The sequence below is a fragment of the Boleophthalmus pectinirostris genome, unplaced genomic scaffold (genome assembly GCF_026225935.1).
Source record: "Boleophthalmus pectinirostris isolate CB_2022bp ecotype Guang Dong unplaced genomic scaffold, ASM2622593v1 HiC_scaffold_8, whole genome shotgun sequence".
NCBI classification, from domain to species: domain Eukaryota; kingdom Metazoa; phylum Chordata; class Actinopteri; order Gobiiformes; family Gobiidae; genus Boleophthalmus; species Boleophthalmus pectinirostris.
In genome coordinates, this window is record NW_026571515.1 from 26,068,749 (window position 1) to 26,096,245 (window position 27,497).

Consider the following 27,497-nt stretch of genomic DNA (forward strand, 5'->3'; position numbering starts at 1 on the left):
GTGGTCCATTGATTTCTATGGCTTATTAAAGGTGTGAGTATCATACTATACAGAGGAAAGTGAATGCCGGATTACCAGGAAATAGAGATATTGATTGGGTCAAGAGGCTCAGGCTTACATTTTAGATTCCACAGGAGACAAGATTTGACATGAGAGGAGAGATGACTGAGGGAATATGGGAATATAGGCTATTCTGATGAGACTACTAGACCATGGTCCCTCTTTATGTCTATTTACAAAAGAAAAACAGAAAAGTGTAACACCATCCATATTTATCAACTATAAGTCTTTATTGGCTACAGAAAATGGTCATTTGGGGGCCTAAGTTGGGACAGTGCATGTTTAAAGGGCTCATATTAAACTATTTTCTGATCTATGTTCTCCTCAAAAACATACCTGGTTTTTTTTTTGTTTTATTTAATTCACACATGTTTAACACACAAACCCTGTATATTTAGGGTGAGTTCTTCTCTCAAACAGAAAACACTCTGTTCCACCTTGTTATGTCATGTGGTAATATAAGAAGTGCTCCACTATGCTTTTAAACTCCACACACCTTCACTGAAGCCATTTGGATCCTTTCAGCTCTGCAATGGCCAGTCTCTACAAAACAAAAGACAAAATGCACTTCCACTTCATGATGTCATAATGTGAAACAGAGGATTTTGAGCTTTGAAGATATAGGCAGACTTATAATAAAGGTTTACTCAAACACGTGGTAATGAAAAACAACACAACTCCAAGTATGTTTTTGATGAGGTAACAATTCTCATTCTAACATGGCTTAAAGCTGATAAGAGAGAATTTTGCTTAATATATCATCTTTAAAAGCATAAAAGCACCTCAAATTCTAGGACAAATTTCTCTCGCACTCTCATTCATACACCAATATCCACAAACATTGGAGACAAGTGTCTTGCCCAAGGACACAATGAAAGTATGCAGCCATGTGAATAGAGTTTGAACCACTGACCTTTGGGTGGATCTGTGGATACACACTCCAACCAATAACACAGGCTACTCGTTACTGTTTTTACGGTTTTAACATATTTTATGCAGGAGTGGATTCAAATAATGAAAGAGCAAGACTGCGATGTTACTTTTTGTCCACTTGAGGGCAATGTGACTCAATTTTTCAGTTTGAGCATGCGTCACATACAGTCTATGACCACAACACGGAAGTATTTGGAAAATCAACATCCTCGTCTTCGGCTTATTTAAACAAATTTACCTGAATGCAGCTTACAAAAGACATACCAAATATATAATAAGTACGTTGTAATAGTAATAACCCTCCTACTGTGTGATAGAGTCTAACATGTTTCCTTCATTTACCCTCTGTTTAAGGTGTCGCAGTGGCTAATACATTTTTTGTCTTCTTCTTGTCAGTAGACTTAGTCGTCTCCTCTGCCAGACCTCATCATGCTGTCCATCAGACCTTTATATACCGTAATAACTACCGTTGTAATCCTGTGTCTGTTGCATGAGGTGGTTGTTGCACAAGCTAAGGTAGGCCTACTTTAATTTACCTTTAACCTAACTTACTCTGAGATCCGATCCTTCACAGTTTGTACTTAAAGACTTATTCATTCGTATTTGCTTTCATTTCTAGAACTTTGAGGATGTTCGCTGCAAGTGTATCTGCCCCCCATACAGAAACATATCGGGCAATGTGTACAACAGAAATGTCACGCAGAAAGACTGGTGAGAGTTTTGATTACTACAATATTATATACAATGTAAACTCAGCTTCTGAATATTATTTTTCATGCTTTTACAGTAACTGCCTGCATATAGTGGATCCTATGCCAGTTCCTGGTCATGATGTGGAGGCATACTGTTTATTGTGTGAGTGCAAATATGAGGAACGAAGCAGCAACACTATAAAGGTATGGGTTTAAGAAACATCACATTTATTTTGAACCTATGATAGACTGCAAGAATGTGACATGATCATCATAACAAGATGGCTAAAAGTAAAAATGTATTTGGATTGGGATTAAATAATAGCTGTTAAATTGCAAAAATAAATGTTGTTTAAGAGTTTATGACTACCTTCCTTGTAATAACTAGGCCTATTCAAATGAGATGAAAAAATAAATAATAAATATTCACTGACTAAAAAGTATGCCATTGTGAACTGGTCATTAAGGAACAGGATTAATATAGATTATATACATAATGTCTCTTTATGGAAATTTTATTCAAAAGAATAGTTTGTGCACTAAACTTTTACTCAAATTATATTTATTTCACAGGTGACAATCATCATCTACCTTGGTGTAGTGGGTGCACTTCTTCTTTACATGCTGTTCCTGCTGCTGGTGGATCCTCTCATCCGTAAAAAAGACCCATACACTCAGCCACTGCACAATGAGGAAGACTCTGAGGTAAAGTTACAATGAGTTAATTTTCCTTTGACATATATACATATACGTATTAATAACAATAATTTTATTAAGACAAAGCACCAGACGCTGCTAAGGGATGATTAGTATGGCAAAGTGATGCTACGAGTGGCCAGGAAGTGAATTGACGCAAAGTGATCTGCCTGTAGTGACCAGAGACCCTTGTCATGATGTGGGAATGCGCCTGAGCTTTCCATAAATGTATAGCTTGTTAACAAAAAAAAAGCGGAACATTGTTCTTGTATCAGTATATTATTGTTTCTTTTCTTTTTCCCCCCAACAAACTTACATTTTTCACCCAGTGAACAATGGCGAAAAGTGACAAAATTTTGCCAACAGTTCTCTGAAATTCTGAAATTTCTGAAAATTCAAAAAAATTTCTGAAATTTTGACCAAATTTCAGTTTTGGCATCCCAATCCAAAAAGTCATGTTTTGCAATTTGTATGGAACAATAACATTATGCATTAACACAAAAAAGTCAATGATGCTCACACCCCATTTCACATCATGTTGTCATAGCAACAAGCCAAAAATCTGTTCTCACCAATCGGACTTCCTTACACAAACTATGGCATAGCCAAACCAAATTTGGTAGCCAAATACATCATGGCAATAGGAACAAAAAAAAATATTGTGACCACTTTACAAAATGGAAGTCTGTCATCTTGGATTTAAAAAAAAATAAAAAAATCAACACATTAAACAACTGAAAATGGCAGGGTTAGGTTAGGGTAAAGTCTAGGATAGGGCAATGGTTAGGGTTGGGGCTAGTGTTAGGGCTCAGGTCAGCTTATGGTTAGAGTTACGTTTAGGGTCACGGTTAAGGATGTGGTTACAGTTAGGGCTGGGGTTAGGTTCGGGGTTAAAGTTAGGGTTACGTTTAGGGTTATGGTTAAGACTAGGGTTAGGATTGGGTCTATGGCTAGAGTTGAGTTACAGTTAAGGTTAGGTCTAGGGTTACAGTTAATGTTACGATTAATACTAGGGTTAGGGCTAGGGTCAAGGTTATGGTTAGAGTTGGGGCTAGGGTTAAGGTTAGGGCTAGGGTTAGGGTTGGAATTATATTTGTGGCTAGGGTTGGGGCTAGGGCTAGGATTGGGTTACGGTTAGGGTTACAGTTAATATTATGATTAAGAGTAGGATTAGGGCAAGGACTAGGGTTAGGACTAGCGCTAGGGTTAGGGTTAAGGTTATGGTTAAGGTTGGGGCTAGGGTTATGGTTGGAGTTAGGGCTAAGTTTAGGGTTGGGGCTAGAGTTAAGGTTAGGTTAGGGGTTAGGGGTTAGATTTAGGGATTAGGTGGACTTGCAGGGTTAGGGTTAGGGCATGGCGTGGGCGGGTCGCAGCCACTTGCGGCTGTATTTATTATTATTGCTATTATTATTATTATAAATATAATTATTATTAACACAAATTTGTGTGCTTTCTGAAGGAGATGCGCCCACGGGCTGAAGCTGCAACGCCCAGAGGGAACACTGTGCTGGAGAGGGTGGAGGGGGCACAGCAGAGGTGGAAGAAACAGGTCCAGGAGCAGCGCAAGACTGTTTTTGATCGTCACAAGCTCCTTAGTTAGACCTATAAGTACCTCAGACCAGGGTTAGAGCAGGTAACTTCAGATCACAGCTTACCAGCTGCATATCTGCTGCATGACTTTTGACATTAACACCACATCACTTATTAACAAATATAATATGTATGTAATGAAGGCATCATTATATTTGCCAAGCATCTGTATATGCCGAAGCTTTTCAGAAACTAGCAATGCAATACATTTATGTTAATTTGGTAGGAATTTTTAAGCTTGTGAATATACATTGCTCTTAATTTTTTTTTTATGAATAAGCTAAACAAGATAACTCAAATCTTGTGTAACCAAGATAGTGAACTAAATGCTCCATAATCTTATATAACATTTCCATGAAGTTTGAATGCCTAATTTTCTGACTGACCTTTTCAGTTTTTTATTTATAAGGAGACATGGGGTCCACTAGAATCATACCTCAGTTTGAACTGCTGTATTATGGTCCCCTTTAGTGTCAGTTGGAACATTTATTATAATTTAAATAATGTATGATAATCTCTACATTTGCACTGGACTTTTGCACTGCTCTGTCTTTACACTGACCATAAATTCAAATAAACGAAACAACCTCTTGAACTGAATTCTAACTGCTCATTATTTGCTACCATGTTACCACGTGTCAGCTCCTGTCACATCATCTTTATTATTTCTGTCGCTGGGAGAGTAGGGCTAGAGTACATTGCAAGTATACAATTGTGTTAAACTCCGTTTACGCAGTATTTTTATAACAATCATTAGGTCTTATGCCTCAGTTGAGTAAGCTTGATCCAGACTGTTATGTGGAGTTGTTGTTTGTCTGTAACTCCAAGCCCCCACCTGGCTCCCTTCTTCTCCTCTACCTTCTGCTCCAGTGCCATAACCCAACCCCAAGCATGGCCTGTCAGTGGTTTACAGTCTAAATTTAAACTAGAGCAGACCAACTGGGTTGCAGTTATTTCACTGTGCTTGGGGGGCTTTTTCTGTCAGAGGCCCTCCGGCAGCAGGGGAGGCCTGTGGGACGGAGTGAAGTTGAATGGAGAGGAGAAGGGAGAGGGCCAAACGGATGTACCAATGAAGTCTGGAAACTAACTATTGCAACAAGGGATTTTAAAACATTTCCACTTTTTGGGAATATACTGTAAGAAGATCAATTCCTTTATCATTGGAGACTTGTTTCAGGTATTCACGTCAAGATGGCGGCCGCAGCAGAAGCAGCCACTGTTATCATGAATGAAGAGGAGCTGAAGAGGAAGCAAAGGGAAAAACTGAAAAAGCTCCAAGCTACAGGAGGCAACCCTCGTCCGGCTCGTTCACTGTTTATGTTCACACTGAAAAACCCTTTCCGCAAGGCCTGCATCAACATCGTGGAGTGGAAGTATCCTTTCAAAACCTCAAAACAGTTGTAAAACAATTGGTCTCATAATAATAGTTTGTCAAAGTTATATTATCAGTGTGAAGCTTACCAGTGGTATTTAGTCTGATCTGTTTGTCCTTTTATCGTATTACTTGACACAGTCTAAATAAGAAATATAGTGTCATTGTTGGTTGACATAGATCTACTGTCACTGTAGATCTGAACAAATAACCATATGCCAGTTTGGTGAGTGATGGAGTGTTATGGCGGATTAGGCTTGTCTTATATAGCACAAGGACAGTTTTCTTTTTCATTTTCAAGGAAGTCATTATAGCTCTTACAGTACATTTACAGCCAATTTTTGAAGACATCCTTCTATGCACATCATTTGGATTCTCCTGCACATGCTTTACATTATTTTCTCTTTGACAAGGACTGAGATGATGGTTGTAGTTTAATCACATTGGTATGCGATTCTCTAACACATACATATTTAGGACAAAATTAACTTGTAAAAAGAAAAGTATTTGTAAGTCATGTTCAAAGCACAGACACATCATCACTATATATTTTTGATAACTCCATTAGCTATTCCTATATAACCACCTGTGTTTAAAGTTTAAATGGCCCGTCATATTCTTGGGTCTTGCAGCTGTCCCACAACATCACAGGGAGACATGATGCTGACCTGGCAGGGGAATTTTCTCACAGAGACCTCTAGAGGTAGAAATTAGTCAGTGCACCAGGCCGGATTACACCGCACTGTGACTGAGCACCTTGATATCACTCCTGTTTGGAGATTATATTTCATGCTACATCAGAAGACCAGATTAATAAATGCCCTACTTTCTTAGTTGGCAGCGCACCCGGCAAGTAACATAAAGACGCAAGTGACTGTTACTGTTCCATATCTAAATTTAGGCCAGGAGTTTGGGAGTTTCAGAAAATCATCAATGCATGTGTGTAATATATGCAACAAATCTAATTGTTATTTTGATATTTTCTTGTGAAGTCAACAATATTTTCCACAATGATCCTGAGCCCTCCCTCACAGAACGTTTGAAATAATCATCTTATTGACCATCTTTGCAAACTGTGTAGCATTGGCGGTTTTCCTGCCCATGCCTGAGGAAGACAGTAATAACACCAACTCCAGTTTGGTGAGTTTCAAGTATAAACAACACTGCACAAGCAGTTGGTTGCCTATTGTTATGAAAACAATGTGCTACAGGTTTCAACTATAAACTATACTCTTTAATTAAATTTACGCTTCTGACGTGAATATCTTTATTGTACATATACAGTACAGTTCTACATCTACATCTAGTCTAAAACGATGAGGACTTTGTAATATACTTTTCACGGTATTTATTTTTCAGTTGACCTATTCATAGACATAAACTCTTCTTCTTACTTAGTGTACTATTTCTCAAAGGTGAATAGTGTAAATGGAACAGGGCACGAGCCTTGCTTCTAGAAGTAGGTCGTCTCACAACAGCATGAAGACACAGGGAGGGGTGGGTAAAACTGCTCAGCTACTCCCTCACTGCTAAAACCATTGTCATCATGATCTATTAGAACTGTGATTAAAACAACAAGAGAGTTATATTTCAACAAGACTGAATGTAATATATTGTTTTGGAGTAATGTTAACATTAGATGTTGGAATTGATTAAGGGGTCGATGGGTTGTAGCGTCCAAACAGTATTGAGCTGTTGTGTCTGCACAGAGCACAAAGATGTGAGCAGAGTATCATATAGCAGTTGTAGTCAACACACAATAACTAATTCAACCATTTGATCATAACAGTCTGCTACAAAATATTTTCCTTAGTGACATGGAATACAGTGCGAGTGAAGGTCAGAATCACCAGCAATAAACATATAGTCATAACATAAAGTGACTGTCTGATTGTCCCCCAGTACATATTTAAAGAAATGTGATACAATTAACTGACTGTTCTTTAACATTGCAATAATTCAATTTCAGATGCAAGCCTGTATGAATCATTGTGACTCATTAACCATTCATCTGTGAAGTGTCACAGCACAGTCTTCATTAAACAGCTGTTAGCGAGCATGTCCCTGCCAAACTCAAACTGGGCTTTTTCAACATTTGCATCACAAACAATGTATTAAAGCATTTAATTTTTGTATTTTCAGGAAAGTCTTGAGTATATATTCCTGGTCATCTTCACTGCTGAGTGCTTTCTAAAGATAGTGGCATATGGGTTAGTGTTTCACGAAGGGGCCTATTTAAGGAACTGTTGGAACATATTGGACTTTGTCATTGTCTTTATGGGGTAAGCCACCACACCACTATCATTTCAGCTTTGACAGAATTTTATCCCATTTTTGATTCCTCATTATTGATTTTTTTCCCATTCAGTCTGTTCACCTTTGCCTTAGACACCATCAATAAGATTGCAGGTGTGCCGATGGAGAAAGGTGGAGGGTTTGATATGAAAGCCCTGAGAGCATTCAGAGTGCTGAGGCCACTTCGACTAGTTTCTGGAGTCCCAAGTAAGACATTTGATTGACTTTACCACAATATATTTGTTATTGTTTGAGTTTAATTATTTCCATTATCAGGCCTGCAGGTGGTGATGAACTCTATACTAAAGGCTATGTTACCTCTGCTACACATCGCTTTGTTGGTCTTTCTTTTGGTCACTATTTACGCCATCATGGGATTGGAGCTGTTCAAGTGCAAAATGCATAAGACTTGCTATTACACTAACATTGGTACATTGAGACTTCTATTTTGCACATTGAATGTATAGCTTAATCTTTGTATATACGTATATATAATAAAATGTGTCTTGTATCCTCAGATATCTACGCTGCTGCTGAAGGAGAGATGCCTGCACCCTGTGCTCAGGCCGGTAACGGTCGTCGGTGCATCATCAATGGCTCTGAGTGTCGCCCAGGCTGGGAGGGTCCTAACAACGGCATCACCCACTTTGATAACATTGGATTTGCTATGTTAACGGTCTACCAGTGTATTACTATGGAGGGGTGGACCAAAGTGCTCTATTGGGTTAGTGTGTAATGGATCTTTTATGATCTTGATTAATTGGATGCTGTGAATGTTAAACCTGAGCAATAAAGTCATCTGCCTCTTTCAGGTTAATGATGCCATTGGAAATGAATGGCCATGGCTCTACTTTGTTCCCCTGATACTGCTCGGCTCATTCTTTGTCCTGAATTTAGTTTTGGGTGTACTCAGTGGGTAAGACAACATGATTAATATTTAGCCTGACTTTATTTGTACATGTTTTTGTACTACTACTACTTCTACTATTACTACTACTAGTAATAATAATAATAATAATAATAATAATAATAATAATAATAATAATAAATATGTGTTTTTAGAGAGTTCACCAAAGAGCGAGAAAAGGCTAAGTCTCGAGGAGAATTTCAGAAGTTACGAGAACGTCAGCAGCTGGATGAGGACCTTCACGGATACATGGAGTGGATCACTCACGCAGAGGTCCTGGATGCTGATCGAGAGGGCAAAGGTCTGAAAAGACAATTTTATTAATGGGTTTCGGACTTTATCAGCTTTCAAAAGATATAATTTTTGTTTTAAATTGTTAATTGTTTACATGCAATGTTTTATTTTTGTTAGGACTCCTGCCTTTGACCAATGGAGAGGATGACACAGACAGCTTGTATGGTTTGGAAGGAAAAAGTAAAGTAATCTACTACTAGTAAGTACCTTATAAGTGCCACACAGGTACCATAATATGTCTATGATGTCATGCATCTGATTTCAAATATGTATAACTATATACTTTGTTTGCTACAGTCGCTTGGCTCGCCGCTGGAACAGATTCTTCAGAATGAAATGTCTCATCTATGTGAAAACCAAGACTTTTTACTGGATTGTGATGATTCTGGTCTTCCTTAACACCTTGACTATTGCAACAGAGCATCACCACCAGTCTGAACGGCTCACTAACCTCCAAGGTTATAGAAAAACTTATTACAGAATATCAAATGTAGCATAATGTGTGCTCATAAGTTAAACTTTCTTTCCAGATGTAGCCAGTCGTGTGCTTCTGGTGCTCTTTGTTCTGGAGATGTTCATGAAGATGTACGCCTTGGGCCCGAGACAGTATTTCATGTCTCTTTTTAACCGTTTTGACTTTTTCGTGGTGATGTGTGGCATTCTGGAGATGATCATGCTCTCTGCTGGAGCTGTTACTCCTCTGGGCTTCTCTGTACTGAGGTGTATTCGTTTACTTAGGATTCTTAAAGTCACAAAGTATGACCTGTTACTTAAACATAACCCACATTTTAAATTGCATGGCCTTATAAAATCTCTCTCTTTCAGGTATTGGACCTCCCTGAGTAATCTTGTAGCCTCTCTCCTAAACTCAGTCCGCTCCATAGCCTCCCTGCTCCTCCTCCTTTTTCTCTTCATTGTTATTTTCTCACTCCTGGGCATGCAGGTGTTTGGTGGAAAGTTCAACTTTTCTGATAACAGACCGCGACGCAGTAACTTTGACAACTTCCCTCAGGCTCTCATTAGCGTGTTTCAGGTGAGCTGTCTTTCTGTCAGCTCTGTAACTTTAATCGTATGTTTTTCCAGCCTTCATTTTATGTTCTCTCAGATCTTAACAGGAGAGGACTGGACTACCATCATGAACAATGGCATTATGGCATATGGAGGGCCAGTCTTCCCTGGCATCCTGGTGGCCATCTATTTCATTGTGCTCTTCGTCTGTGGCAATTGTATCCTTTGCAAATTGTCACTTCCAGATAAGCTTATGTATTTTTGTTTGATGTTAATTTAGCATGATAAATCAAGACATTTTATTAATGTATTTCATTATTTCTACTTTTAAGACCAGTTTGCCAGTTTAATTTAATTTATGTATGTATTATTTTAATATAATTTATGTATGTGTATATTATTTTCATGCAAAAGGAGACTGAAAGTAGTGTTTATTTTCAATACTGTATTTCTTTTATGACTATTCCCCACTGGATTCATCAGATATGTTTCCCTTAGTAGCTGCAATCAGATATTCTTCTCAATGTCTTTTTGGCCATTGCTGTGGACAATTTGGCTGAAGCCGAGAGTCTAACTTCAGCCCAGAAGGAGAAGGCAGAGGAGAAAATGCGAAGGAAACTACTAAGGTATTTTACTCACAGATTAGATAAAACGCAATATACCATAATAAAATGAATCCTTTGCATCACTCTCTTCTTTGCCCTTCAGATCTAAAATGCCCGATAAAACTGATGAAGAGAGAGAGAGGTATGCGAAGAAACTGGCAGAGCAGAGAGCAAAGCTGGAGGGAATGCCCACTACAGCCAAGGTTTGTGGTTGTAGTATCATATGACTAAAATCTCTGAAACCACACACTACTACTGGATAGCCTAATACAAATTCCCATTATATTAATCCTTTTGATTTCTTTTCAGCTCAAAATTGATGAATTTGAGTCCAATGTAAATGAAGTAAAGGACCCATTCCCTCCAGCAGATTTCCCAGGTATACATTTATGTGATATTTGTTCCACATTTTTATAAGGTTTGAAATGTAAGCCTCAAAAGGATAGTGGGATCATACACTCCTGTTTACCAGGACTGCTTGCTGCATTACAGTGGTAAGTATAGTAAAGCCTACTTATTAATAGACTCAGCCAGTGTCTCTAAACTTAGGCAGACTACTGACACTACTAACTTCCATATAAAGAAAAAGAAGAACTTGTATTCATTTATGAACTTTTGTATTAAACTGCAATGTTAATGTACCATATTTGGCTTCCAAAGACAGCAATAATCAGATCTCACAAAACTTCTATAAAACCATATGAAACTAACCAAAAATGATAATCTGATGTTCACCCTGCAATATTTTACATTTATTTAAAATCTGTAGCTTTGAATGCAATTTTCAGTGTTTTCTTAGCTTTTTTATTCTGTAAATTATTTCTGCAACATTCATTTAACATTTTACATTTTAAAAACTATAATTAATGCTTTATATACAGTTTGTACTAAGCCTTGAATGCTCTGTTGTTCTATAGGTGACGATGAAGAGGAAGAGCCAGAGATCCCCAGCAGCCCACGGCCCAGACCCATGGCCGACCTGCAGCTAAAGGAGGAGGCAGTGCCCCTGCCCGAGGCCAGCTCCTTTTTCATCTTTGGCCCACAAAACAAGTACGAACATCTCACTACATTATTGACATTACATTAGGATAATCATTTTGAGTGTTTACATATCTTTGTTCATCACTGCGGTGATCTAGATTCCGTAAGCTGTGCTACAAGATCATCAATGCCTCCTCCTTCACCAACCTGATCCTGCTGTTCATCCTTCTGTCCTCCATCTCTCTGGCGGCTGAGGATCCTATTGACCCTAAGTCCTATAGAAATCAGGTAACATTGAAAAACTTGTTACTTGCTTAAAAATATGTGTAACTATTTAACTTTCTAACTCTTAACTCTTATTCATTTGGTTTTGTTAGATCTTGGCCTATGCTGACATTGTCTTCACAACTGTCTTCACTATTGAGATTGTGCTGAAGGTATATTTATTTGTACATAGGGTTGTGTCATTTCACAAGTTTTCAAAGTTTACAAATCTCTGCTATTACTGGACAGATGACAGTCTATGGAGCCTTTATGCATGAGGGCTCTTTCTGCCGTAACTCCTTCAACATCCTTGATCTGATTGTGGTCGGAGTATCCCTGCTTTCCATGGGAATGGAGTGAGTATAGTATTAATTCTCAGGATTCATCAGTTCCTGTTCTTTACTTTGTGTGTATTATGCTTTGTCTAGATCAAGTGCCATCTCTGTAGTGAAGATTCTCAGGGTGTTAAGGGTGCTCAGGCCTCTCAGAGCTATCAATAGAGCCAAAGGATTAAAGGTAAGATGCATACCTAAATAATAGCACCTCCAGGGAACTCAGACCACAAGTGACCAGTGTCTAACGCAGTACATTTTTTATTGACAGCACGTTGTCCAGTGTGTGTTTGTGGCTATTAAAACTATTGGAAACATCGTCTTGGTCACAATGCTGCTGAATTTTATGTTTGCCTGTATTGGAGTCCAACTCTTTAAGGTATATATTTTACTGAAATATTCCATTACTGCAATATATGTAGTTAAAATCCCTATACTGTATTTTGAGCTATCAGTGACACTCTCAGTAGTTTATTATAGTCAGAGGCAGTTCTTCCACATGAATCTCTTCTTATAGTGTGCTGTTTGTTGTTGTTACGTTATGGTTCTCATAAATTACAATAGGGATAACTTAGGCATTACAATATCCAATAAAATACCCATTGCAATGTACAGTTACTATGATTCAATAGAAAAAATAAAAGTCAGGTAGGGTGCCTAAACATTTAATGTTTTTCTTTTTTCATTAGGGCAAATTCTATAGCTGTACCGACCCGGTGAAAATGACAGAGGAGGAATGCCAGTAAGATATGCGTTTTTTATTTTAGTTATAACCGATTCTATTTTAACATTAATTAATTTGTTTGTTTGCAGAGGATTCTTCTATAAACACGTGGAAAACTCCCTGGAGGACACAGTTCTTGCCAAAAGAGAATGGATTAATAGCGACTTTAACTTTGATAATGTGCTTTTTGGCATGCTTGCTCTCTTCACTGTCTCCACATTTGAAGGCTGGCCAAAGTGAGTTGTGAATTTAATTTGACAGATTCGATTTCTCATTCATCTTAATTGAATTGGACAACAACAGTTAAGACCTTGACTTTAATGTATTGCTTTGTCATAGACAATTGCATTGCTAACAGCCATTTTTATTTCCCAACTATTTGACCACTTTTAATCCTTACTTTGAATATTGAACATTTACCGTATTCTAAAAGTGTATTATTTGTTTCCAGGCTTTTATATAGAGCAATTGACTCAGACCAGGAAGACATGGGCCCGGTTTTCAATAACAGAGTGGATGTGTCTATATTTTTTATCATCTACATCATCCTTATCGCCTTCTTCATGATGAATATCTTTGTGGGCTTTGTCATTGTCACCTTCCAAGAGCAGGGCGAGCAAGAGTACAAGAACTGTGAACTTGATAAGAACCAGGTACACTATCAGTGACTTATGGTAACTACACTTTAATAAACCTTAATAAAGCATTAACAAATACTTTATTAAGAATGATTCAGACTTAGTAACAAATTAATTAACACACCAACTATAACTCCTAACCAATTAATCAAGTAGTACTCAGCCTGAATCATTAAGTCTTTGTTTATACTTTATTAAGGCTTATTACGATGTAGTTGTATCGTTATCGATTATTCAAATGTATGTTTAAATTTTTTTATTCTTGTTTCCCCCAGCGTCAGTGTGTCCAGTACGCCCTGAAAGCTCGCCCTCTGAGGTGTTATATCCCCAAAAACCCGTACCAGTACAGGGTCTGGTACATAGTAACTTCTTGCTACTTTGAGTATCTCATGTTTTTCCTGATTATGCTCAACACACTGTGTCTTGGAATGCAGGTATTTATATAAAGAAAACTAATGTTCAACCAAAATGTATGTCTTAGTTTTAGACTAATGTTTGAATGTTCCACTTGTAGCACTGTAACCAGTCAGACCATGTGACCAAATTGTCCGACACTCTGAATTTGATCTTCACTGTGCTCTTCACGGTCGAGATGATCCTAAAACTCATGGCCTTCAAAGCGAGAGTAAGTACTGCTTCAACATTACAATCAGCAAGACAGCCCCCTCTTCTCTCACACCATTCATTATGTATGTTATTTGTACACAGGGCTACTTTGGAGATCCTTGGAATGTTTTTGACTTCATCATAGTCATTGGTAGCGTGGTTGATGTGATCTTAAGTGAAGTGGACGTGAGTAAAAAATACAATTAATCTAATATTGCAAATTACCTAGCTGCTTTTTCTACAGGTGCTGTTGTATAAGCACCAGATGTTATATAAATATATAAATATTTCTCAATTTAAACACTAAGGAACATACTTGACACTTGATACCGATTTTTGTACCACAGCGTACATAACGTTAAAAACTTTAATATTGTCATGTGGTCTTATAATACTAGACCATTCGAAAACTATTCAGCCACATTCATATGAAGAGAATTTCAACCCATGTGTCAAATGGACATCATTTGGTGATCCCATTAAGATCAAATACAAAGAAGGACTTTTATTTATGATAACAAATAATACTATACATAATATTTTCACTATGAGATGTGTCCCAGTGGTACTTTAATTTGAATTTAATATCACTTTTTTGCTTTTACACACTTATTTTGTCAAGCACGATGTTATTCTGTCTCTACATTTCAGCACTGCCATTGCACATAAACACCCACGCAGCTTTTCTCTCATTGAACACCTCTTCTGTATTGCTTTATCCTGGTCATTTCCTCATCTCCCCATCTCACTGTGTCCCCCACAGACTGCCCTGGCTGCCAGTGGAGGCCTGTACTGTCTCCATGGTTGTCCTGTAAATATCTGCACTGCTGCATGAGCCTTGTGAACAAAACTGTGCACTACTAAACCTAACTGAAGCATGTGTGGATCTAAGGGCTTTTCTACTGACCAAACAGGTGTTTAATCTAGTTGTAGTAGTCATAGTAGTTAATTTTCTTCAGTCATTAATCTTACAGTACAATGCAAGACTTGTATATGTCTTTAATTTGTATCAGTATTGCTTGTATAATTTTGAATGCTAGTTTGGGATTTAAAAAACAAATTATAAAGCATTTCTGACGCTTGTAATGAATGAAACTTTATTATTAGTTTTGTGCTAATCTCTGGCATGATGAGTTATAAATAGTTGCAGTAAATAGGGGAATCACAGAAATCTGAACTTGAAAATAGATGCTTTAATACTTACTTTTATTAAATAATGAATGGTGTTTAACTGTAGAGCGTAGTGGCTCCTATTTTTTTGCTGAACACTGTCATTCACATTGTCTTCTTTATACAGGAAACAAACCCAATGCAGGCAATTGCGGTAAGCCTGATTCTGTTAAGATGCAAAATAAATTACTGTTTCTAAATTTAGTAATTTAAATGTGCTCTCTCCAGGCATCTGAAAATGCTTCAGTTTCCATCACGTTCTTCAGACTTTTCCGTGTTATGCGTCTGGTCAAACTGTTGAACCGCTCAGAGGGCATCCGTAATCTGCTATGGACCTTTATCAAATCTTTCCAGGTTTCTAATAAAGTCCCTTATCGCACAGCACTACAGTTGCCATTGTCAGATAATTTACCATTTTGTTTATTGTCCATAGGCTCTGCCCCATGTGGCTCTGCTTATTGTCATGCTATTCTTTATCTATGCTGTCATCGGTATGCAGGTAAACTTTCTCACATACAGTTTTCATCTTTGTCTCAGTCGATCAACGTTGTTGACTCCACATTTGTCACAGATATTTGGTAAAATAGCCTTAGTTGATGGCACCGAAATCAACCGCAACAATAACTTCCAGACATTCCCACAAGCAGTGCTAATGTTGTTTCGGTGAGTCTTTAAAGTCCTGATTGTAGTTTGTAGGATCAGGTCTGCTATTGTGTGTTGGTTCAAGATCATGTCTGATGTTGTGTGTATAATTCAGATGTGCAACTGGAGAGCAGTGGCAGGAGGTCATGATGGCCTCTATGTATGGGAAAAAGTGTGATCCAAAATCAGACTACCTTCCTGGGGAGGAGTACACGTGCGGATCTGGTTTTGCAGTCATCTACTTTCTGAGCTTCTACTGTCTCTGTGCCTTCCTGGTGAGCAGCTGTAGCGCACTTTACACAGTCCATTTTATTTAGTATATGACTGGATTGTTTTTGTTAAATGTTTTTCTTTTTGTAGATTCTTAACCTCTTTGTGGCCGTTATCATGGACAACTTTGACTATCTGACCCGCGACTGGTCTCTCCTCGGTCCACACCATTTGGATGAATTCAAAAAGATCTGGGCTGAATATGACCCAGAGGCAACGTAAGATATATTTAAAATAAATATATGTTACAATATATGTCACAAAAACATATGAAACATAAAAAATAAAAATAACAAATAAAAATAACATAAAACAATTCTTAAAATTAACCAGGCGCATAACACAGGTTTGCTCCGTCTGAGTGTCTTGGGTAGGTCACATGATAACCAGCTCTGCATGAAGATCTACACTTTCTCCATATTATTAAAAACAAAGACCATGTTATAATATAGAGTGGCTATATTGTAAAATATGAACCATATTGTCTAAACAGAGGGAGAATTAAGCATCTAGACGTGGTCACTTTACTGCGTCGCATCCAGCCTCCTCTTGGATTTGGCAAGTTCTGTCCTCACCGAGCTGCCTGCAAGGTACCGTGTAGATATGTGTAGATAACATGTATTTGTGTTTTAGCTGTCATCAGTGACGTTAACCTCTATTTTCTTCTGCAGCGCTTGGTTGGAATGAACATGCCTCTGAACAGTGATGGTACAGTCACATTCAATGCAACACTGTTCGCACTGGTGAGGACTGCACTCAAAATCAAAACTGAAGGTAGGGCATGGTGTTTCTTGACCCTCTTGTTTCTTTAGCAGTGGTTCTAATGGCAGCCTTTTTTCTAAACAGGCAACTTTGAGCAGGCCAATGAGGAGCTCAGAGCCATTATTAAGAAAATCTGGAAGCGCACCAGTATGAAGCTATTGGATCAGGTCATCCCGCCTATTGGAGGTGGGTCATCAGCTGTGTCATATCAGTGTGACACAGATCTACGTAGCAGCAGTATGATATGGTCTTGTTTTGTGCTTGTAGATGATGAGGTGACTGTGGGCAAATTCTATGCCACGTTCCTGCTCCAAGACCATTTCCGCAAATTCATGAAGCGCCAAGAGGAATACTATGGCTACAGACCAACCAAGAAGAGCGCATCAGGCCCCGAGATTCAGGTGTGTGCAAACCCTTGGTCTTTATACAGTACAGTGTAACCTACAAATCAGTAAATATGACATAGACTAAATCTAAAAAGGTCTTGTATTGTTTGTGCTGGTGGGATTTCTCAGGCTGGTCTGAGGAGCATTGAGGAGGAGGCTGCTCCAGAGATGCATCGGGCGATTTCAGGAGACCTGCAGAACGAAGAGGAGATGGACCGAGCGATGGAGGAAGCAGGAGAGGAGGCCATTTTCCAGGTAATTCTCTGCATCTGTTGTGAAGTGTTGTGTGTTGTGTAACTTTTTCTGCTGAAGGGTTTGCCACCAGCTTGTCTCCATGGAAATAGATAAGCTAAATACGCATCATAGTAACATTCCCATAGAGACAAGCACGTGACACCAGAAAAGTTACATAGTGCACCTTTAACAGCATGTGACTATCTTAAAACCCCTGTATGTTTTGTTGGCAGCGTTCCCATGGCTTGTTTGGAAACCGTGTCACCTCTTTCTCTTCTGAACCGGCCAATGCTCAAACAAACCAACAAATGACCGCCCAGCGCCCTCTGCAGTTCTCCGAGAGTCAGTCTGACTCTCCTCCAAACTCCAACACAGAGTTTTTCCCCACAGCCCCCCCAAGGAGCAACACTAACAACAATGCATTTGAGTAAGATCCGAATATTTCAGTCACTTGTGCCCAGTTAAATATATCTGGGCATACTACTGTAACTGGTAATGTTCTTTGTTTTAGTTTTTCGTTTGAAAGAGAAGGAAGCCCTGCAGAGTTCTACAATACCCTGGAGGATTCAGAACTAGGTTTGTGAAAAAATGTTTTACAGTAATGTGGTGTTTGACAACTACTAATATTTTTCTCCTTTCTCTTTTCAACAGACAGTAGACACTCTTGGAACTTCTCAGTGAGAACAGACAAAACACAGGTACTAAAATAGCATTGTCTAAGTAGATTATTTCAGAAAGATAATTGAGTTATTTACATAGTGGTTTCTTCTATCTAGTTTCCGTATGACCCACACTACGGTGACAGTCAGAGTCAGCTCTCTCAGTCGGCAGCTGACCAGCTTGTCCAGGAGGTACACTGTTGTGACGTTAATTACGGCAGACTGTGTCACATGATTGTATTATCGGCTCTGTGATGTCTCCTGTGTACTGTTGTCTTTTCCATGGCTTAATCTGCTCATTAATCAGCTGCTGCCTGTGGCATTCAATATTGGGGGACAAAACAAGCCCATTTAGTTTTGTTTTTTATTTTATATAAAAGTTGTTAATTCCGAAGTTAGCAGTGTAAATATTCATATTAAGAATTTTTTTTAATGTCAGTGTTGTATTTATTTGATTTCAGGCCCTGTTCAAAGGTGGTGTGGGGTCTCTGGCGGAGGACCCTCGGTTTGTGTCTGTCGCTAAGAGGGAGTTGGCTGATGCGATGCACCTGCCTGTGTCTGAGATAGAGAGCACTGCTCAGAGCCTCCTCAAAGAGCGCTCCAGCTCTCAGGCCTCTAACAGAAAGAGGCGTCCCATCCCTGTACCCCCTTCAGCCCCCTCTGCTGCAACACAGACCAGCCGCCCTGAACCATCCGTGCGGAGGAAAAGACGTCCTGTGCCCATGATCCCTTCACTATCCCGGGAGGAGCAGGATGAAGTAGACTCTCATGTTTAGACTTTGTCTTGAAAAATACTTCTTGTACACACACAGTTGGCTCAGCCTCACCACACTTCACTCAGTATGGCTGGTTGGTTTCAATTATCCATTGTGGTTAGCAGATCCATCAACAAAATGAATGATGATTTTACAAAAATAACTTCTTATACTGGACTGTATGATTATAGTTTAAAAGCAACTAAATTAACTTCTTTACTGACCATTCTCTGAAGTGTGTGAGGTAAACCGTTCCTTTGACTAATGGACGATCCTCATGAGCCACATGTCCTGAGACATCAGAGTTCAGACAGGACTCACTGTGACTAAAGTGAAAACCTGCAGCTTAAGACTGCACTGTAGTTCACTGTCATCACACATCCAGGCCAAGCATACATCGGTCTTTAGACTGGCTATTTGGTTCTGGTGCTGTTTAATCAGTAAGCGACTAACAGGTATTCAAGTCACCTGGTAGGTTTTGTTTTTACAGTTTCTTTCAGCTCACCACTATTTGTGATTTGAACTGTCAGAAGAAGACACTCTTTTTAACAGGGACACATTTTATTTTAAAAGTAGTTTTGTGATTTAATTGTTACACCACTTTGTGGTCTATACTGTTGTGTAAATACAGGAAATAGTCTTTGTAAAATGTCCTTGTACCTGGAGTAGAGTGGACTGAAGCATTATCTATATTCAATATTGTGTGCACACACAACACTGCACTTTTCTGCCCTGGTGCCTTGATCCAAACATTGTAAATGTTTAACATACTATTAGTTTGGCTGTGCTTTTTAGACTTATTCTGGACGAGGTTTGGTGAATAAATCTCCTAATTATGGTATTTACCATTTTCAATACTTGAGTTAGAAATGGTAGGTGAAAAGATACTGTTATTCGTGGATGTATGGACTTAAGAGTAGGAAAATGTCAAAGCGTGAATGACATACTGTTGAAGTTATGGTGTGAAAACTGAAACCAGCTAAAAATAGTGTTGAAGAGCACAGACTTGTCTTTTAGAGACACTTATACAGTAACATACAGCAGTGTAAACTCTACAAATAAAGGCAATTAAATTATTAACCTTTTCATTTATTGAAGTAATCAACAAAACAGGTCACAGACAGTGTCAGAATTTTCAGATAAACCAAATTGTTCACATAAAAGAATATTTCAAGTGAGACCAATAAAAAACATAAAACAGTTTTTGGCTTCATGATCCTTACTGTTTTTGTAGCCATTTCTCACGGTAATGTTGATACTGTAACTGTATTAGTAGTTTCCTAATTACTCTTAAAAAGATAGCACATAAACACAAATACATTTCAGCAACTTAATAAGCGAGGGCTTAAATCACATTACTGACAACGGATCATAAACAGTATAAAAAGATTAGCTTAGCCGTACATTTTGACTCTAAATGATAGGGACAGTTAAAATCTTGGTTTAATGTTTCACATAATTAAAATAATTTTGCCAATCAATAAGGAACAGACTGGGATGTTATACATTATTCTGGTTGTTTATCCCTCTTGCTATGAGAAATCCCCCCTTTAACTAAAACCTCACTATTTGAGTATATCCAAAAACATTAAAACAAAGTAACATTCATCTAAGGCTACATGATGTGTATAAGTGGGGAAATACAAAAGATATAACAAAAACTGCAGAGATGCTGTGTTGGGAGTGCTTGTCCTATTCATTTGGATTTGGGTTGGCATCTGGATACTGGGAGAGGTCAAATGTCAGCACTTTGCTGATAACACAATCTCCTTGCTGCAGATATAAGAAAATGCACAGAATTTGTCAGGCTGTGTTATTGTTTACATAAACTGAATTGACCATTGAAATGATTAGAACACAAACCTCTGGGTAAACTCCAATCAGTGAATCAGCCTTTGTGTAAAATTCTTCCTTCAAAGAAATTACAATAGCTTGGAAGTTTTGTACCGACTGATCTTTGATGTAATTAGCCACCTAGACACGAGTAAATCATTTTAGAACTATTTATCACAACATTTATGACAAAGAAATTGCAAAAGCCATCTTACCTTTCCAATATTTGTGTTGTCCAAAGCTGCATCAATCTCATCCAGAACAAAGAATGGTGCAGGTTTATAGCTGTAGACATTAAGGAAAATGTATAGCCAATACAGCAATAATAATGCTATCTTTTATTGGGTATTCTATGTCTTATGTAATTTACCTATGAATGGCAAACAGCAGGGCCAGAGCGGCAACAGTCTTCTCTCCTCCAGACAGATTATCCATAGGTCTGAATCGCTTTCCTGGAGCTACACAATTGTAATTGATGCCATCTAAATAGGGTTCCTCAGGGTTCTCTGGGCCAAGAAAAGCCTATGAAAAATAAGGATAAAAGATTAAAAGTTGAGGTCTTTAAATATTTAGCATGCATTTCAATTACCTAGTTATAAAGGCATACCTGGGCACTGCTGTTACGTGAGAGGGACTTGTAGATCTCATCGATGTTAGTGGCCACAGATTCAAAACAAGTATTAAAACGATCAAACCGCTCCTTCTTGATCTGCTCAAAAGCTTGTTTGGCTTTCTTGGCCCTTTTGCGAGCTGCCTCAAATTCTAAAGACAAAAACACAAATTATTAATACTTTACACTAAACTTAAATGTATGCATTCCATATTCATAATATTTACAGTTCTCACCATCACTGGTTTCTTGAAACTTGTCTCTGACACTCTCCAGTTTCTCCATGGCTTTCATGTTGGGAGCACTAATCCTCTGTAGGATGCTCTGCTGCTCATTCAAACGCTGCTGAAGTGTGTTTGTCTCTGCTTTGATTTCTTCCTCGGAAAGAGCATCCTATGACAAAAGAATGAAAAGATGAGACTAATAAGAACATTTCATTTGGGATGAGGAGGTCCGGGCCAATCTTGAGTAACAGAAGTCTACCTTGAGGTCTTCAGACAGGTGGCTGTAATCTATTTCAATTAAAGCCTCTTTAGCTGAAACACTGCTTGACGTCCTCTGACTGCTGGACTCCTCATTCTGAGAACTGCCCTATAAGAGGACAAAGAAAGGCACCGTCTTTTATACAGTTTCAACCTTGGACTGGAATCATTTTATGAACAGGTTTCTATAGTCTCTGTACCTCTCCCTGACTGATATCATCCATTGTTCCCGATCGAAGTGGCAGCCTGATGTCCTGCATTTTACAGGCTTGTAACAAGTTGTGGCGGTCACTGCGCTTCTGCTCCAGTTTGGTCTCAATGGCAGTAACCTCTTTTTGAAGCTGAGTCAACTCTCTGGAATAAACACATGGACAATGACCAACATGAGAATAAGAGACTTTGAGTCATCTTTATTTGAAAGCACTCACTTGTTGGCACCACCCAGTTTTTTGCGTATCTCCTCCATTTCATGGTTTTTATCGTTCACTTCAGATTTCTTAGTGAGATGCTGGTTTTTTAAGTCCTGCAGCTGGGCCATGGTTTCATCGATGATTTTCATGTGTCTGTGCTCCTCCTACAAAAAAATGAACTCAAATGTTAGTCAAAATATAAATACTGTTGACAAGATGTGTTAATAATTGTCCCATTGTTACCTTTTTCAGTCGTTCAATTTCATTCTCATCCTTTTTGACAGTTTGCTCCCACATCATGACTTTCTCCTGGTCCTCCTTCAGCTGGTTTTTCTCGTAGTCCAACTGGATCCCCAAACGAGTTTTCTGAGTCTCAAACTCAAGGCTGAAGAAGATAAATTCAATCCATCAAACCATGGACAGTATAATGTAATGTTCATAGAACTGACACTCACCGCTTCTTTGCAATTTCATTTTGTCTCTTGACCTTCTCCTCTTCAAACTCTCTTATGTTTCTCACTCCAATCTCCTTACAGAACTCCACAAACACCTCATCCTCTACCTACAGCACAAAATGTTGGTAATAATATGAATGGATTTTTATAAAATGAGAGATTACAATTTTGGTATTCTCACCAGATTCATCCGATCCCTCAGATCAGTGATCTCTCTTTCACGTGATTGGATGATCCTCTTAATGTCATTAATTCGAGGACCAAAATTTGCCAGCTCACTCTCAAGCTTAGATTTTTCCTGCAAAACAACACAAGTTCTTTCAGTTCTGCAAGCATTCACATAGAAGACCATAATAGTCTAAAAATACTATTGAATTTTAGCAGGCAGTGCTAATTGGATGAATGTACTGGTATACATGTCCTTTTGGAGCTCCTGTGCATGGATCATTCTCAAATAAAAAAAAAACAAAAAACTGAGCATCTCTTAAGGTCCTATTATTCCAGAAACCAAATGCCAATGCAGTGATGAGGCAGACATCTCAAGCTTGCCCTTTTTGACTTGAATACTGTTGTTTATGTTTATCATTTACCTGCATGTTGAGTGACAGATGGCGGGTTTTGGTCTGCTCCAAGTCGCTCTGGGAGTATTTGAGTCTCATTTGTAAACCATGGGCCTGAGACTGAACCTGACGCAGCTCGGCCTCTTTCCTCTTAGCTTTCATTTGTTCCTATAAAAAGAACATGGTGATTATTAAAAAAAAACTGTTGAGGTAAAGGTTATCAAAGAGGGACTGCTAATATCACTTTCACATGTACCTTGAGCTCGTCAGTCAGTTTTTCTTTCTTCTCTTTCAGCTTATCCACTGCCTTCTCATCCCAACGGCGAGCCTTTGCCTTCAGGTCGCTGGCTCCTCCAGAGATGACACCCGACTTTTGGAAAAGAGTACCATCCAGGGCTACAGTCTAAAGAAAAAGATTAAGACCAATAAACATTAACCCAATAAGCGTCAACCAATTTAAAACCATTCTTAGATGCACACCTTGTGTCTGTAGGGCCCTCCGAAAGCAATTCTTCTTGCATCTTCTACATTCTCACAGACCAGAGCGTTACCACAGGCATACTGCAAGGCCTTCTTAATGTGAGGCGGCTCATAGCGAATTACATCAATCACCAGCTTGGCTCCACGAAGTTCTCGGAGTTTCTCGTCAGTTGGCTTAACCTTTTTACAAATACAACTTTATTTAGCCTTGTTTGTGTCTGTGTACATCAAAGGGAGCTGCTGATTGTAATTTAAATATTTGTTTTCTCATTCATTGACAATAAAGGAATCAATCAAACAAACGTAGAATTATGTAGTAGTATTACCTCAAGATAATCAAGTGGGAGGAAGGTCTCAGGCTCTCCTCTCTGTTCCTTGATGTACTGAATACAGTCTCTGCCAGTTTTTTCAGAATCAACAATGATGGCATCCATGTTCTTTCCCAACACTTTGGTCACAGCAATCTGATACTTCTTCTGAGTTGGTTGACACAAGTCGATCAGACGACCGTACTAGTAAGGAAAGAACAATTCAATTCTCTAGTCAACACACTATAATAACAAAGTTGGAAAAGCAACTATAACATGAGTTAATAATTACCACAGAGCCAGGGTAGAGTCTTTTAATACTCTCCATGATCTCAGCCTTACGTTGCTGTCTGCTGTTCTCTTGCCTGTCAATCCTGGCATCTCCCAGCTGCTCCATTACCTACAGCAAAATGTGTTGATTCAAACCTGTCATATACTGATATGGTGCGTCTGACAAATGGATTATGATGGTATCACTAGACGCTTTCAAATGCAGATTATTATGTTGCTCATGCTTGAAATTCCCTACTACGAGTTCAGCAATCAAATGTAAAAGGGTCTAATGATCACACAGGAAGATTGCAGCTTCAAACTACTTGTGTCAGTCAATTTATACTGAGTACCTGGTTAAGCTCCATGTTGATTTCATCAATCCTCCTCTTGGCCATCTCCACTTCTTCAGTCAGCTCCTCCTCCATACGTTTCTGCTCATCAAGAGACTGTCTAAAAAGCAGTGACACAGGTGGATGAATGTAAAACTGAAGATTATGAATAAAAGCAACAACAAAGTTCTCGGCTCAGAGCTAGAATTTAATACCTGCTAGTAGTAATGTAGTCTTCCAGTTTTTCAATACGCTTTTGGTTTTCCTCAATTTCACGGATTTTCTGTTTAATTTTGGCCTTAATTAGAAAGAAAAAAGTAAATTAGTGTAAATTACCAAATACCATACTTACAATTACAACTCTGTCTCTCATTTTTTTACCTCAGTCTCCACTTTCTTTCTCTCTTCTAGATCGAGGCGGTCCTGGTCCGCCTTTTGGTCACGATTAAACTTTTCCAATTCCTGAGCCAAAGTAGCTGCACGTTTACTGGCCTCCTCTTTCAGACGATGATATTGTTTAACCTACAATGTCAAAAATGTTAACAAAAATGTAAAATAATAAAAGGTACATTAATATGTTTTGATCTTAATAAATAAAAATCAAACCTGGTTTTCCTCTAGTGTCAAATCTTGACCCTGGCTCTGAGCCTCCTCCTCCATCCGCTCCTCAAAATCTTGCTTTGCCAATTCGACTGCCCTCATTTCTTTGTCCAGCTCGTCCATATCTCCTTTCCGCTTTTTGTACATCTTCTGGGCATTTTGTAGTGATTTCCGGGCTGCTTCAAGCTTCTTGATTTTGTGTGATGTGTTTTCTTTAGCCTTAATGTACTGTGGCCTCTTTTGGTTCAACTCAGAGTCTTTCTCCCTGAGAGCAAAATTTCAAATATAAAAATTGGAAAATATCAACTCAACATTAGTGAAACAAAACTTACTTGATTTCTTTCTCAATAGTCTGCTGCTCTCTCATCAGCCTGCCTAGTTCTTTTTTCTTTTCCTTCAGTTCCTCCTCAACATGGTCCATTCGTTTGCGGTCCTTGTCTATCTCCTTATTACGCTGACCAAGTTCTTTGTTGAGTTTCTCAATCTCTGTCTCATTGTGATACAATTTAAAAAGTTGCAGCTGAACACTGGCCCTGGCTACTTCATCTTTTAGACGTTGATAACGTTCAGCCTGATGAAACACATTGAGATATGAGATTTTAAATTAGGTTAAACAAAATTAGACAAGAAAAGCATTAAATAATTAATTATAGAAGGTACAAACATACTTCTTCCTTTTCTTGTTTGGCCTCTTTGCGCTCAGCAGCAATGTTTTTCTTTCGATGGTAATTAAATTGGGTGTCCTCCTCTGCTTTCACCATTTCCTTCTTCCTCCGATCATATTCCTGTGCCAGTTCTCCAGAGCGAGAGATCTCCTCGAACAAAGCTGTTCGCTCTTTAGGGTTTTTCATTGCAATGGATTCAACAGCTCCCTAACAGAGTAGAAACAAATAACATTGGTGAATGTGAAAGAGCTGTCATTTTTAAAAGGTGAATTTGTTTCTACAAAACCTTTCATTAGAATATGTGCAAAGCTATCATATGAATAGATGAACAACACATGAGTTACATGAAAGTTATGACTGTTTGTCTTGCACTAGATGGCAACAAAAACAACAAGTATAGAGTTATAGTTTTAAGAAAAACTTACCTGAAAAACAAGAAAATTTCTAGCTTTGATCAAGATGCCAAGTTTTTCCAGCTCTTCACTGTATTCAGGCAGACCAACTACTTTGTTGTTGATGCGGTATTCAGAAGAAGCTCCTGCAAACATCAGAGAACACAATGTGATAATGTGATAGGGATGGTGTCCGTTATAAAAAAATAAATAAAATAAAAATACTGAAAAGACAGACATGAGGACAAAACATTATTTATAATAGAAATCATACCAATGATGACTCGTGTAAAAGAGCGCTCTTCTCCATTATCCTCCTGATACACCATACTGACAAAAGCTCTGTTAGCAGCTGGTTTTCCAACAGGTGCTCCATGGATAAGATCTTTAAGGGTTTTAACACGTAAATTACTGGTTTTCTCTGCCAAAACAAAGCTGATGGCATCCATAAGATTGGACTTTCCTAAAAAATAAAAAAAAAAATAAAAATCTATTATGCTTGCTCCATTCATAAAAATGTGAAGAAAACATTCATTTGGGATCAAATTACCACATAAAAATATATATAGTATCAAGAACAGAAATATATAGCGACTATCAAAAAAGTGTATGAGACAACATAATAATATAAAACACAGGCAGAAATTAAAGTCAAGGCAACATGCTCTACTGTTTATAGTCAGCGGTAGCTTTTAGCAATAGCCACTGCTAACAGTGAAACATAAATTTTGACAACATACCAGATCCATTGGGTCCGATGATCGCTGTGAACTTGTGGAATGGCCCGATAATCTGCCTACCCTTGTATGATTTGAAATTCTCTATTTCTATCAGCTTTAAGTACCCCATACTGAATATTTATTGGTCCCTAGAATGTGTGTAACAGTTTTGATCTTTTTGCTAGCTAATGCTAACTACCGATGCCTTCCAAACGCCGATTCTCCTCAAAGATGCATGCACTTTTGTATCTATCTGTCTATCTATACAATATTTCAAAGTGTAATTCCAAAATCATCATGCAAACCGCATCTCGCCTTGGGTGGTTTGGATTTTTTTTTAGAAGCGATAAAATAGCGGCAGTTCATTGCAAAAACAATGCGCCATTTTACAGAGCTTCCGGAAGTGAGTAGTGCGCGCGAGCATCGTAATCTCGTAGTCTATCGCGAGATAATCCTTTTTTTGGGGGGGTACCTTTTGGATCTTTTTGACTCTTTTGTTATTTGCT

At 38.4% G+C, this 27,497-nt stretch overlaps 3 protein-coding genes across 4 annotated transcripts; 2 read left to right on the top strand and 1 right to left on the bottom strand.

Moving 5' to 3' along the window:
• Positions 1-1,160: 1,160 nt before the first annotated feature.
• Positions 1,161-4,571, top strand: tmem9 (transmembrane protein 9). Of its 2 annotated transcripts, none has more exons than XM_020929834.2 (6): positions 1,161-1,271; positions 1,390-1,509; positions 1,613-1,704; positions 1,781-1,889; positions 2,259-2,390; positions 3,841-4,571. In XM_020929834.2, exons 2-6 carry the CDS (start codon positions 1,423-1,425, stop codon positions 3,979-3,981), a joined length of 561 nt encoding a protein of 186 aa, XP_020785493.1. In that variant the 5' UTR covers positions 1,161-1,271; positions 1,390-1,422; the 3' UTR covers positions 3,982-4,571. The 2 variants fall into 2 exon arrangements, with proteins under 2 accessions (XP_020785493.1, XP_020785494.1); XM_020929835.2 differs by having other exon boundaries at positions 1,167-1,271; positions 1,393-1,509.
• A 131-nt stretch (positions 4,572-4,702) lies between these two features.
• LOC110164965 (dihydropyridine-sensitive L-type skeletal muscle calcium channel subunit alpha-1) lies at positions 4,703-20,076 on the top strand. The gene is made up of 45 exons (XM_055166059.1): positions 4,703-5,344; positions 6,378-6,483; positions 7,486-7,625; positions 7,712-7,845; positions 7,915-8,067; positions 8,157-8,362; positions 8,451-8,554; positions 8,701-8,846; positions 8,957-9,038; positions 9,137-9,297; positions 9,370-9,595; positions 9,665-9,872; positions 9,945-10,065; positions 10,359-10,473; positions 10,556-10,655; positions 10,762-10,831; positions 11,370-11,502; positions 11,592-11,721; positions 11,811-11,870; positions 11,947-12,053; positions 12,126-12,213; positions 12,301-12,408; positions 12,719-12,771; positions 12,843-12,989; positions 13,205-13,406; positions 13,667-13,825; positions 13,906-14,016; positions 14,100-14,183; positions 14,761-14,808; positions 15,295-15,321; positions 15,396-15,521; positions 15,601-15,666; positions 15,739-15,830; positions 15,925-16,084; positions 16,170-16,297; positions 16,573-16,669; positions 16,751-16,853; positions 16,926-17,027; positions 17,109-17,242; positions 17,357-17,482; positions 17,695-17,888; positions 17,973-18,037; positions 18,113-18,159; positions 18,238-18,312; positions 18,582-20,076. The coding sequence occupies exons 1-45, from the start codon at positions 5,163-5,165 to the stop codon at positions 18,894-18,896; spliced, it is 5,541 nt and encodes a 1,846-aa protein (XP_055022034.1). The 5' UTR covers positions 4,703-5,162; the 3' UTR covers positions 18,897-20,076.
• Positions 19,944-27,418, bottom strand: smc1a (structural maintenance of chromosomes 1A). Its single transcript, XM_020929676.2, has 26 exons — positions 27,013-27,418; positions 26,547-26,735; positions 26,306-26,418; positions 25,884-26,087; positions 25,548-25,786; positions 25,222-25,480; positions 24,997-25,137; positions 24,831-24,913; positions 24,637-24,736; positions 24,306-24,413; positions 24,032-24,217; positions 23,706-23,885; positions 23,482-23,628; positions 23,256-23,393; positions 22,847-22,963; positions 22,666-22,772; positions 22,454-22,595; positions 22,229-22,374; positions 22,001-22,154; positions 21,802-21,909; positions 21,555-21,711; positions 21,316-21,470; positions 21,079-21,230; positions 20,924-20,993; positions 20,739-20,849; positions 19,944-20,648 (listed from the first exon to the last, which is right to left on the bottom strand). The coding sequence occupies exons 1-26, from the start codon at positions 27,119-27,121 to the stop codon at positions 20,568-20,570; spliced, it is 3,696 nt and encodes a 1,231-aa protein (XP_020785335.1). The 5' UTR covers positions 27,122-27,418; the 3' UTR covers positions 19,944-20,567.
• Positions 27,419-27,497: the final 79 nt, after the last annotated feature.

Bases quoted from the DNA above. Each gene is read 5' to 3' on its own strand.
- tmem9 (XM_020929834.2), top strand. From the start codon at position 1,423: ATGCTGTCCATCAGACCTTTATATACCGTAATAACTACCGTTGTAATC. The intron at 1,510-1,612 runs GTAGGCCTACTT...TTTCATTTCTAG, and splicing joins TGGTTGTTGCACAAGCTAAG to AACTTTGAGGATGTTCGCTG. The intron at 2,391-3,840 runs GTAAAGTTACAA...TGCTTTCTGAAG, and splicing joins ACAATGAGGAAGACTCTGAG to GAGATGCGCCCACGGGCTGA.
- LOC110164965 (XM_055166059.1), top strand. From the start codon at position 5,163: ATGGCGGCCGCAGCAGAAGCAGCCACTGTTATCATGAATGAAGAGGAG. The intron at 17,889-17,972 runs GTAAGATCCGAA...TCTTTGTTTTAG, and splicing joins ACTAACAACAATGCATTTGA to TTTTTCGTTTGAAAGAGAAG. The intron at 18,313-18,581 runs GTACACTGTTGT...ATTTGATTTCAG, and splicing joins CTGACCAGCTTGTCCAGGAG to GCCCTGTTCAAAGGTGGTGT.
- smc1a (XM_020929676.2), bottom strand. From the start codon at position 27,121: ATGGGGTACTTAAAGCTGATAGAAATAGAGAATTTCAAATCATACAAG. The intron at 22,155-22,228 runs GTGAGTGCTTTC...TGTTTATTCCAG, and splicing joins AAACTGGGTGGTGCCAACAA to AGAGTTGACTCAGCTTCAAA. The intron at 21,471-21,554 runs GTGAGAACTGTA...TTTTGTCTTTAG, and splicing joins GTTTCAAGAAACCAGTGATG to AATTTGAGGCAGCTCGCAAA.